We start from the raw sequence: 13,329 nt of genomic DNA on the forward strand, positions 1-13,329 counted from the left end.
ATTGGCAAGATCAGTTCATTCTTTATATATCCACACTGAAAATGGTGGTGCGGAAGGAATGAAAGAAGGAAGGAAGGACGGATAGATGCTTGTTGAACTTTCCAGTAAATCTTTTTTCTTTCTCTAGAAAACAAGTCTCTCCTTGGGAATGAGGGGCATACAGTGGTGCCTCGCAAGACGAAATTAATTCGTTCTGCGAGTTTTTTCGTCTTGCGAGTTTTTTCGTCTTGCGAAGCACGGTTTCAATTTTTTCAAAAAAATCTTCAAAAACCTCAAAAAAGGCTACCACACCGCGTGCTATGAATTGCTCCCCGAAGTCAAGTCGCAACTGCACCTCTTCAAGCAATGCACCCTGTATTACTGTAACGGTTTTAAGAAAAAGGAAACAAACTTGCAAGACGTTTCCGTCTTGCGAAGCAAGCCCATAGGGAAATTCGTCTCGCGAAGCAACTCAAAAAACGAAAAACTCTTTCGTCTTGCAAGTTTTTCGTCTTGAGAGGCATTCGTCTTGCGAGGTACCACTGTATGTGTGCGTGCTGGGAGATAGGGAAACAACTCGTGGATGTCCTACTCTGTTCTGGATTGAAAGACTCTGCATACCTCTTCTCTCAAAGGTGCTTTCCAATGAAGAAGGTCTACCTTGTAATACCTGCTCCATGTAAGGGGGCATGTCCAGATTGGTGCCTGACATATATACTCCTGGGAGGTAAAGACTCTTTCCCAGAAGACGGTGGCAAGTGCTACCCTCTCACTACGTGGGATCGTTATAGGGCATAGATTCCCAAGAAAGAACAGGTTGTGGAAATATATTCCAGCAGTCACCTGACCGCACTGACACTTTTTCGTTTTTGAAAGCCACAATGACTGAAAGAAACACTATGCTTATGAACAGCCTTTATCTTACCGATACTGTACTCTCTGTCTACGCAGTTCCAATGAAGGAGCCTCTCTGAATTCAGAATGCCCTCCACGGGCACAATTGTGACTGTAAACCCTCATCATATGGGCTTCTCATATGCAAAAGGGAGATCAAAAGCTAGCAAAATGTATAAAACGGAAGCAGGCAACATGGTTGGCAAATGCAATTCAGAAGGTAGCTACTCAAGCAACAATAATGTTTACTGACTTTTCTTCTTTTCTGTCTATCATGCTGTGGTGCTGCAGGGTGGTGGCAATGTCATGGGGACACATTCCCGTTGCTCGGCTCATGCCCTTGATGCTGATCTGTTTCTCATGATGGCAATAGAGATATTCCAAGACGACACTTTTCCAATAGGCTAAGTAGGAGACACGACCCAGATCAGAGAGTGGCTTTTCAGGAGATCCTGCTTGTCCCTCTCTTCTAGAAAGTAAGTAACCTAGCAGAAGAGGTGGAGGCAAAAATCACAAATATGTCACCAATGCAATCAGCCACAAGTGTGTAGAACCCATCCTTTAAAAAAATAGTCATTCAAAGCAACAGTAAAATGAGTATTCCACAGCAAACAGCAACATCAAAGACCACTGGAGAATATTTTTCTCAAGTTTCTCATACCAAAGTACAGTGGAACCTCGGTTTTCGAACATAATCCATTCTGCAAGACTGTTTGGCTTCCGAAACATTTGAAAACTGAGGATCAATGGGCTGGCTGCAAAGTCAATGGGGGGGGGGGGAATGAAAAACGCGCCTTGAAAGCTCTTTGATTTCCGAGGCACATTCAAAAACATAAGCAATTACTTCCGGGTTTTTGACGTTCGGGTTCCGAATTGTTCAGCTTCTGAGATGCTCAAAAGCCGAGGTTCCACTGTACTGATGAGCGAACTCTTCTTGGCTTGCCTCAAAACTCATTTTTTCCTCAAGCTTTTTTTAAAAAGCTTATTTAAGAAATGGATGAAGCTCACACATACCCCTTCCTCTGCTACTCCCCATACACGTTCTCAAGCAAAACAGAAGAACACAACCTCTTCACTTTGAGAAAAGGAGGAGTAACTGGTCACTGGGACAACTCGCCGAAGATTACACATTGGTCTATTTCTAAATGAACGCTGTTGCTTTCAAGCATGCTCAGAAATATTCTTTCCTGCCAGGGAGCATGGGGTTTGGTCAGTGGCAGTAAGCTTCTGAATACCAGTTGATGGAATCTGCAGGAAGGGTGAATTCTCTTGCACTCAGCTCCTGCTTTTAAGTTTCCCACAGGTATCTGGTTGGCCACTGTGAGAACAGGGCTGTGGACTAGATGGGTCATTTGTCTAATCCAGTAGGATCGTCTTAGATTCTCTTCCATCCAAATTGAATTGGGAAAGCAGAGGAAACTACAAATCCCACACTCCCTTCCAAAACATGCCTAGGAAGCCCACATCACCAAGAGGCACTCATCTCTCTTTTCAGAGCTAAGTTTTTCCTTGGAAAGTAACAGCTGAACTGGTAGAGAAGGCTGGCTAGCAGTAGAGTGGAACCTCACTTCAAGCCAGATTAAAATTCAATGGGACCGGGACCAAGATAAAAATGGGATGAGACTTTCTGAATTGGAGGAATTTGTATTTTGAACTCTCCCAACTGGAAATTAGCATCATCATTACACAAAATAGATATATAGGAGGATGTCCTGAACATTCACATCTGAATTTTTATTATTGACCAGATGGAAAAATAAGTTTAGGGAGGGAATTCAACACACACACAAAAACCTTTTTGGTTTAATTCACATGAACCCTGAAGCTTGCAAGCAGGGCATCAACAGAGAATCCAAGATAATCCTATTGATCTCTCTGTCCTACATGCTCTTTCTAATGAAATGTAACAAGCAACTCAGAGGTGTTAAAATGTATCCATAGCTACAGCTATAAAAAACCTGTTTGTTTGTTTACAAAAACATACCTTTACCATCATTTAGTTTCTAAAATCCAAATAAATGATTTATCAAAACAAGGAAGCAGTAATCACAAGTATTTCTCTGAATGTTAATGTCAATATACCTGTTAAAATCTTCAGAATATGAAGAAGCTTAAGTATAAAAACAGAGCAAAGGTAATGACATACACACAACACTAATACTATATTTATAAAATGAACTCTGCTGTTAGCACTAACACCAGGCAAGTATTTTTTTCTATGCAACCATGTTGGAGTATCCAATGAAAGAGCTAATAAATAATTACAGCTTCCTAGTATTTTAAAGTCTTCATCATGGTGTAGATTAAATCTCTGTACAATTTAGGCATCAAGGTTCTCTTCCCTGTCAACTTCTAATATTGTCACATGACTTTTTGAACTAGGAACTCTTTCTGTATGTACAACAAACAACAATTCAAGTATATGCGCAAGGTAAAGCTCAGTTTGTGAACCCATTTAGACAGACCCCTTCTCCTAACGGATTTTGTTTCAATTTATCAAACAAATCTGATGTTTGAACATGAGGTTTGACATCTCTCAGAATGCTGGCTTGTTACACTCAACATTTACATAGTACTTGACATGAATTATTGTGCTGTAATTCTTATAAGCCTGTAAGATAAATCAGCATTATTTCCCCCATATGACAGATGTTGGAATGAGGCTGAGATAGTGGGTTGACTAGGGCAACCAAGTGAGACTCAAATCAGAGATTCCCTCCATCACTTTAGCCACCAAGCTACACTAACTTTCAGCAATATGAAAATATCTACTACTGGAGATACAGCACCATACAGACAACTGATGTGTTCTAGATATTTATGGGCTCAAGTTCCTGACTTCTAGAGATACAACAAAAATTCAAAGAGCTAATACTTTCAAGACCTATTATAGTTTTCTAACATGAGCAACAGCTTGCTAACAGGAGCGTTTATTAAAAATGGCACACCGAATGGCAAACTGTTCAAGCTGTTTTCTGGGGAGTCCTGGGGTTCCTTGGAACTTGTGGGGTTCTTCAAAGAAACATTATTTTCAGTAAGAAAGCAGGACATGCCCACTGCTCCCAATCTTCCCTTCTAGTGCACAGCTTCAGGAAAGCTGAGAGAGTTTGAGGGCACACCCAATTCACAAGAGCCAAACCGTGAGGCCCAAGAGGCTTGGCCAGTGCCCTACATTATCTGCATGAACTAAAACATGTCTCATAATCCTCTGCAATGTACAAGGGGTGTGTTGCAGAAAAGTCAATGTAGAAATTGTTCCCTGAAGGTGTAAAGTTTGAACTTTACTGCTTAAAGGATATATAACCTGCTTCAAATAACTCTGAAATTCTGTAGACTATAAACTGCTACCCAAATTTGCACTCTGGCCTGTAGCATTCTTTTGGACAAAATTCACCACCTTCCTACCTTGGGGCTTAGAGAGTTACTATGGACCTATAAAGGAAGGTAGGAGTAATCTTTCCGAAGCTCACAGTACAACAAAGTACCACAACACTTTGTGACTTTCTGCTCTTACAGAGGAAGGCAGCTTCTTCTCTGGCACTTGCGACTTCACAAATGTCAACCTAAGTACGCGGAAAGCAACAACACATTAACTACAAGGCTCAATTTACTTACAGCATACATTAGTTAATTGGTTGTGTGATTTAAGTTACATCCATTAAGTTAAACTTACCAAAAAGATTCCAAATAATTGATCTAAGTTGCAGGTAAATAAAAAACATTGATCTTGGATGCTCGTGTATTTATCCTGAAGTATCTGAAATAAGTACAACATGTCCCTGTTAAATAGATCACTCCAATGCTGTAATATCCATCTTGTCTAAGCAGTGGATATCCTTAATCCTATAGGATTCCTTGAGAATCTATAGCCTAATTGGAGAATAGCCAAGCCGGCTGTGTTTTAATGAGCACAGTATTATGTCTGCAGCAGACAACTGTTAGATACAATTGCTTGTTACAAGACAAAATGAAGCTGGTGCCTTCTCTTCAAAGGAATATATGGCATTAGACCAAGACTGCCAGGTCTATGTATTTTTAAAGTCTGTAATCAAGCTGTTAGCCAGAGGAACAAACATTTAGCAATCTAGCCCGATCACCTATCTTAATTAGAAAGCTCAATCCAGATCACAATGGAATTCCTAGTTTTGTCATACTAATCTAGCATATGTAAAGGAATTTAATCAAACCAATAGATCAATTAAGCTCTGTACTATCAAAGCTGACAGACTGGGGTGGAGAAGGGAGCTGTGGATCTCAATTTCAGTCCTCCGAGATCTCAGACAAAGGCTTCAACCTGTTCTGTCATCCAGAATGCTTCAATAGTGCAAGAATAAGATCTAGGGCTTCCATGCTCACAAAGCATGCAGTGAACTCCATACCCTCCCATATACTGCATTTCATTTCATTCATCATGTGGATTAGTCAATTAGAAAAGAAGCACTATGGCTAGAATGGAACAAAATTGAAGAAAACTCATTAATGCAACTATTGTGGACAGCTCAATTTACTATCATTAACTTTTTAATCTGCGATAAAATCCTTCTGGAATCTACATAAGCAGATAAACAATGCAGACTTTCTGCAAAATACTAACTTAAAAATGGTATATAACATCCAGTTTATTATACTTCAAAACTAGCTAGATATACCCTGCCCTGGCCCATTTCTATTCCCAAGGCTAAAACTCTCAAAATATTTGCATACAGCTGTTAAAATTTCCCACATTTCACCAAAAAAAGCCTGTACGGAAAAATCAAGTCTCTGGGGGAAATTGCTATCAGCCCCCATCAGCAGAAGCCCTGGACAAAGACATCTGTTTGCACAATGGATCTTCCACACACACACCCTCCAAAAAAATGGTTCGGGGGGGGGGAGCTAGGAGAACCCCTCAGAATAACACAGGAATGGGAAAGAGAGGGGGAATCATTCTCTCTGGCAAGCTGCAATGTTTGTGGGCCATTAGCACCCATTCAATGGGAAAAGCCTCACTTTATCCAGCATCTGACACATAAACACAACATAACTCTTGATTTCAGTAAGAAACTATTTCCCAGGATCAACCACTAAGATCTTCTTTTATGTTTCCTGTCTTGGAGTAGGGGCAAAAGAGTGGTAGAAGCACAGATAGGCATGTAGGGAAAATGGCTGCATATGTTTAACCATAAAACACAAAAAGAGTAGGCCGGTCATTACCTTAAGATTTATAATTGGTAGCAGACAACAGCAATTCCAAAAGCATGGCTTCTTTCTTCTCACGTGACAGTCCAACCAGCATAGATAGAAACCTTTGTTGGTTCTGTAACTGCCAACTATCCGGATGAACCAATTAGCCATGTATCTTTAAGAATGACATTCACAGCCCAGTTGGTTCATCAAGGCAATTGTACACTATTCACAAATATCAGCCACCCATGACTGAAAAGTGATTGGCTGCCCTAATGAACCAACTGGATTCAATGTTGTCTTTAAAAAGCAACAAGTTCTTTAAGACCTACATGACAAGGGGTGCCACTGGATCTAAATGTGTTTTGACAACTGCAAAGTTTTATATAAAAACCAAAAAAGTTATTTAGAAGGGGTATCTATGAATGTTCAATGTTCATATTGGTGTTTGCAGTACTTTATAAGAAATTGAGACACCTATACATCAAGCATAAGAAAGTATGTCTCCTATTACATTAGGACAACATTTATGGTATCGTACACTTTGTAATAAAACAACACATACAACACTCAAGTACAGATCCATGGAAGTGATTTTATTTCTATGATTTAATGAGCTAAGCCATAGTCAGAACCTGGGAAAATGAGTTGTAAGCCTTGGTTACAGCTCATGTTTTGTCTGGAAAGAGCTAAAAGGGGATCAAACAAATAGCGTAGTGTATTGGTTCTGAATGAAACTTTCATGTTCTTGAGCTTTCTTTATATCTATAAACTGCCAACTCCTAAGAAAAGTATTGTGGTGGAGGACAATAAAATCATAAAATACAGCACCGAATGACAAACAATGAACTGAATCAATTCTCTAAAAATGCTTGATGAAAGCAAATACGTTTTTAACAGATGACAAAAGATCAGAGTTGCGATTGCTCATCTAATCTCAATAGGAATAAGCGTTGGTGGTATAGTGGTGAGCATAACTGCCTTCCAAGCAGTTGACTCGGGTTCGATTCCCGGCCAACGCACCAAGAAATGTAGCCTTTTCAGGCTTTGCCCTCGGGTGGGAAGAGCATTGCGCCCGGGACAGGGAAATGGGAGTCAAACAGACACTCAAGGGATAATTTCAGAGAAAAAGCTTTATTTCTACCATCCAGGCTGGTAGAAGGAGCAAGCGTGATAACTCACAAGCTTAGCACAAGTTCACAGCCATTTGCACAGAGCATATATTCCCCTCCAGTTCCCTCCCCCTTGGCACCCTTCCCATGAAAGGGGGATGAGAAGCCAAGGGGATTGAGAAGCCTTGCATTTCAGCGTGTCCAAGATGTGTTGCAACCGAATGAGATAAGAGTCAGTTCCCAGGCCTGAGTATTCTTGGCATTGATAGAGTCTATTCATTAGCCTTTTTGAAGCTCTCTCATACTGATAAAAGTAACACTTTGCCTATGCGGCAGCATCTTGTGAGAAAGCAGAGAAAAGCAGAAGCTGTGGATTTTTTAGAAATCTTCCATCATTATATTGTGTCCAAAATCTCTTGCCCAATCTATCATCACAGATTTCACTTGTTCATCCTTTGTATGTCACTCCAACAATAAGTTATACATCTTAGATAGGTTTTTAACATTGGTATCTAGCAACTCCATTTCCAATTTGGTTTTTTCCATTGCAAAACCATTTTTCTTATCAAGCTTATACATTTCATTGATCTGATAATATTGTAGCCAATACAATTTATCTTTAACTTGATCAAATGATCTTAATTTAAATCCTTCATTATCCTCCAACAATAAATCAGAATATCTCAGCCATTTACTCTCCATATTTAACTTTTTCTGGACCTTTGCTTCTATTGGCGAAAGCCATCTGGGTGTTTTTCTTTCTAGGAGATCTTTATATCTTATCCAAACATTATATAGTGATTTTCTAATTACATGGTTTTTGAAACCTTTATGGGCATTTATCTTATCATACCATAAATATGCATGCCAACCAAATACATTATCAGATCCCTCTAAATCCACAACATCAACATTGTCTAGTTGAATCCATTCCTTAATCCAGCAGAAAGCTGCTCCTTCAAAGTATATCTTCAGGTCTGGCAGGGAAAATCTGTAAGTAATTTGTATTTAATTCTGGGTTTTTCCCCCTGCCAGATAAATTTTAACAATGCTTTCTGCCATTCTTTAAAATATTTAACATTCTCAATAATTGGTAAGGCTTGAAATAAAAACAACATCTTTGGCGATACATTCATCTTAACCACCGATAATCGGCCCATTAATGACAATTTTAACTTTGACTAAATCTCCAGATCTCTCTTAATTTATTTCCATAATTTCTCATAATTATCTTCATATAAATTCAAAATTTTCACCGATAAATTCACCAAGTACTTTTTTTAAAAAACTAGGCCAGTCTTTTCTTGAAGAATATTTCTCTCCTCAATATCTAATTTTTTCCCCATTACTTTTGTTTTGCTCTTGTTTAACTTAAATCCTGCTACTTGCCCGAACTCGTGAATCAGCTCCAGTGCTTTTACTGCACTGGAGTCTGGATCTTGTAATGTTAGCACTAAATTGTCCGCAAAGGCTTTTAACTTATATTGTTTAGATCCTACTGTTATACCTTTAACTTCTTCCTCCTTCCTTAGCATACTTAGCAAAACCTCCAGCACCGTTATAAAAAGCAGAGGGGGAAGTGGGCCTCCTTGCCTGGTTCCTTTTTCAATTCTAATTTCTTCTGAAACCACATTATTAACTATAATTTTTGCCTTTTGTTCAAAATAGATCACATTAATACCATTTATAAAGTCTTGTCCAACCCCAATACTTTCTAAATTCTTTTTCATGAAACTCCAGGACACATTAACGAAGGCCTTCTCTGCATCAATGAACATTAACATCGCTTTACTGTTTTTTTAAACTTCCAATCTTTCCAATAGATCAATTATATTCCTAATATTATCTGTCATATGCCTTCCAGGCAGGAATCCTGCCTGGTCCTTATGGCTGTAATCTGTTAATACCTTCTTCAACCTGTTGGCCAAAATATTAGCAAAAATTTTGTAATCCACGTTAAGTAATGAGATTGGTCTATAGTTTTTTACACTTGATCTATCTTGATCTTGTTTTGGTATCAGAATTATGAAAGCTTCCTTCCAGGTTTCAGGCAGCACCCGTGTAATATGCTGATGTGGAGTTGTTCAAGCCAAAGGTTGGGTTGCAGCATTCACCACCTTCATCAAGGACAGCTCTATGTAGAATTCATTGCGTTAGTTCATTCTAAAGGTTAACAAGGCCTGCACCACTGTGGCAAGCTATTCTTGTACAGGAACTGCTGTAGCTGGTGTACCAGCCCAAACTAGGAGAAAACACTCCTGGCCACTGTGGACAATCTAGGAGTACTCCCAAGCTACATACCTGCTCCTTCAGAGCAAGTGCAACCCCATCAAGGACAGACAACTGGCCTATTTCCTGAACTTGGGAACCGCTCATCCACAGGGTTTCCATCTTGCCTGGATTCAGCTTCAGTTTAATGGCCCTCATCCAGCCCATCACTGACTGCAGACACTGATCCAGGAGCGCCCGGCCTCACCTGATTCGGATGTTAGAGAAATAGAGCTGAGTCATCGGCATACTGGCGACACCTTGCTCCAAATCTCCTAATCACGGCTCCCAAGTAGATGTTAAAAAGCATCACGGAAGATAGCACTCTTATGTGCTCCCATAGTGAAAATGCCAGGTGAGCAACGCCGGTCACCCAATGCCACTCTCTGTAAACAAGCCTGTAGGCAGAAATGCAACCACTGAAGTACTGTGTCCATACCACAGAGCTGGTCCAGTACCATGGCTGATGGCATCAAAAACTGCTGAGAGATTAAATAAGAGCAACAAGGTCATACCCCCCCTTGACCCTCCCCTGATAAAAGGTAATCCAAGACTGATTTGTTTCTAAAACTAGACCTGTAAGCAGCCTGAAATGGATCAAGATAGTGATTTGACTAGTCACAGGTGGGAGTTCTGATCCAGCAAATCACTCCACATGTTCCCATCTGTTCTGATACAGAGCATGCCCCATCACTAAGACAGACCTGAAGCAATTATGACCTAAGCACAAAACTGATGACACTGGTTGGGGACACTCAAACTCTCCAATCAAGTTGGAGACTCTATTGTTACAGGTGAAATCCTACTGTATCAACTTCACCAGTGACTATATTTGACAAACTAGAGGCTGCATCTAAATTTGAAACGCGTGAGCAATGTTTGCCCCCTGTACAAATATGCAGTTAAATACCAATCGCTCAACAGGATATCTGTATCCCTCTTTCATTAGTGCTTCTGCTGTTGGAACGTTAAAAAATTAGTGATAAAGTGGGTGGTGGGAAGGTGGGGAAGGGTTTTTAGCAGCCAGCTGTATTCCATTAGGTAACAAATGTAGAATAAACTTTTGAAAAACTAGAGTATGTTGTAATTAGTAAAGTGCTTCCCATCATACTTCAAAAGATTTTAGCTTCTCATTAACGTATTTGATCACAAAGTGTTCAAGGTGCTGCATCACACACTTTTACCATTCTGAAGAGATGCATTGGTATGAAATACTTTATTTCAATAGTGTCTGCACTCTAACCTGGGGTATTCTACTTCTGTGCATTGGTATGTCCACCCTAATTCTGGATTGTGCTAGCTAATTTTGAGAGATGTGCTTTTCATGGTGAAATAGAAGTTCACAAATAAAAGACAGATCTGGAAACATGACACAAAAGCAAAAAAGGCTTGAGATAAATCCCAATGAATGCAAGTGATTATCACCAGAAGGGGTCCTTTTTCCGTGTTGAAAAGCAATGAAATAAATAATGATGGCTCACTGTCTACAATTTAGAGGTAGCTGCTCCTACCCTCCCAAGCACTGAAGAAATCAACTTTTTAAAAACTTTATCATACCAAAACAAACAAAATGAATTTCAACAGGGACAAACGTAAGGTTCTACACTTAGGAAGATCCAGCTGCACAAATGTAAGATGGAGGACACCTGGATTGCCAGTAGTACATGTGAAAAGGACCTAGGGGTCTTAGTAGACCACAAGTTAATCACTTCCCTGGCCCAGCCAGCTGTCCCCTCCCTGCTAGCTTTTAATCAGCCATGAGGGGCAAGGCTCCACAGCACAAGAAGTCACACTGACTGATTCAAGCACCTTGTCCTGCATCCTTGAGCCTGACCAACTGAAACTCATTCAACACAACAGGACTAGACTGTGCTCTGGATGCCTCTAGTGATTCATCTGCTGTAACAGCGTAGTCAAGATCCCTGTGGATGCAATTTTATCCTCAAAATGCATTGCAAACAAATTACAGCAAGCTGCCGTTCATCCTGCCACCTCCTTTGGGCCAGACTGGAACAGGCTCTGCACTACCCGGAAAAGCTGTGCTGGGTGGCACAATGAGGATGCAAGGGGGGCAGCAAAGTAAGCCACCTTTTCAGCCTTCACTGCCACTAGGTAGGCTTGATAACGAGCCCTCACCAAGATTTCCCTCTGCTTATGTTTGAGTCATCACCCAGCTTGATTCCTTGCCCTAAGTTCTGGGGTGTATCAGGGAACCAGGGCTTTACAAAGCGGGAGAGGGCGCTCAGGGGCTATATTGTCAACAGCCCAAGCCATTCAATGTTCCAGTTGTTGGCCAGGGCTTCAACAGGAGCACCAGTCGTATCAGCCTGGAAATCCTCCAGAGCTGTCTGGAAGCCCACCTAGGGTGGATCATCCTACCTTGGAGGTTTTTAAGCAGAGATTGGCCACCTGTCAGGAATGCTTTAGTTGAGATTCCTGGACTGCAGGGGGTTGGACTAGATGACCCTCTGTGTACCTTCCAACTCTACAATTCTGCGATTCTATCATTTGTTTGTACGTAGCTGCTTCTAATGAATAGTTCTTGTTAACTCCTCCTTTCATTCACAGAAGCACCACAGGGGACTTCTACCAATCTGATCCAGGTTTCAAGCCTCCTCCTTTCCCCATCCCTTCCACATTTCTATGCTACTATAAAGAGCATGTTCAGAAAGTATTGTCTGAGTATTTATTGCTTTCCTTGGAATATTTCCATTTATATATTCACAAGATGGACACAAGAATGCCATGTTAACCATAGTATATTTGATTTCTTTGGTTTTGCCCCAATAAATTCCTTTTGATGTTCTAACATTATACTTTTTATTCTGAATCCAAACAATCCAATATCACACTATAGTAAGGCAATGTATCATATATATTTTTGCAATTGGCAACTTGCTTCTCTCCGTTTGTGCTTTACCGACTCACTGCATGGCACACAGCACCAGCAGAATGAACATTGGTATATCACGTCACAAAAAATGGGTAGTGTCCCAAGTTAATGTCATTGGGAGTTTTAATGAACATGGTGTCAGCCATAGATACGGCAGATAAGACATCTACATTCTGAGAGAACAATCCATTAAAAAATGGTTTTTTTGCCAGTCATCCAAACTGTTGTGTAGATTCCTGTTCATATTCTTTTAAAAGAAGACAGATGTCACAGAATGGAAAGTGTATATGAAGGTTGCTTCAACATAATGAGCAGGAGTAAGAAAGATGATTAGTCATCAGGCATCAGTCTGCTTGGGTCTGACTCAGAGCAGTTGCAGGAAAGTATGACATGCCATGGTTTTGTTTCCAAAATCTAGTAACCTTTTACATTTCCTGTGCTTTTATAAAAACCAATAAAATCTAAGCATAAAACAAATATACTTTCAGAGCCTTCAACAACAAGAAGCAGCAGCAGCAGCAGCAGCACCGGGCAAATGATTGTACAAAGAAAGTTGACTCATTATGTGCACTGAGCATCTCAATGCCCAGTTTGCATTCAGAATCAAAAGAATCATATGTACTGAGTGGAAGGTCCTATCCGCACCATCTATAGCTCAAATCTCAAAAAATTACAACAAATTGTACCTTTGCATGAAGGAACAGCCAGCTGCTTTTGGTTCATTGTTGTTTTCCTTTGTCTACTATACAACAATACAAATGGCATTTTGAACAAGTAGGACCAAACCAAGCAGTTTGCAAAGGCACGAGTGAGCTAAAAAAACCCAGAGGCAATCACCTCCTGCTTTATGCTGCCCCCTAAAAGTAACCATTCATTCTTTACATCATCTTAGAGGCTGCACATTTCTTCTCCCTACCTTTGGTGGGATGCTAAGGATGGTCCCAATCTTTGGCAGCTCATTATTCTATTTGCGAACTGTGTTTATTAGCTCAAGCTAGAGCCACTTAGCTTTTCTCCTAA

The 13,329-nt window shown here is 40.3% G+C and overlaps 1 protein-coding gene and 1 long non-coding RNA gene across 9 annotated transcripts in view; one reads left to right on the top strand and one right to left on the bottom strand.

Moving 5' to 3' along the window:
* Positions 1 to 13,329, top strand: part of LOC308477715 — a 215,395-nt gene that overhangs the window by 103,517 nt on the left and 98,549 nt on the right. The gene's annotated exons all lie outside the window — the stretch shown is intronic.
* The window catches only part of KAT6B (lysine acetyltransferase 6B), an 86,880-nt gene that overhangs the window by 12,428 nt on the left and 61,123 nt on the right, over positions 1 to 13,329 (bottom strand). For all 8 annotated transcript variants that reach the window (XM_081006479.1, XM_081006477.1, XM_081006472.1 and 5 more), the window contains one exon: positions 1,127 to 1,358. In XM_081006479.1, coding sequence (XP_080862605.1) covers positions 1,127 to 1,358 — 232 coding nt within the window. The remainder of the gene's footprint in view (positions 1 to 1,126; positions 1,359 to 13,329) is intronic.

The sequence above is a fragment of the Podarcis pityusensis genome, assembly GCF_964106645.2.
Source record: "Podarcis pityusensis genome assembly, chromosome: 5".
Classification (NCBI taxonomy): Eukaryota; Metazoa; Chordata; class Lepidosauria; order Squamata; family Lacertidae; genus Podarcis; species Podarcis pityusensis.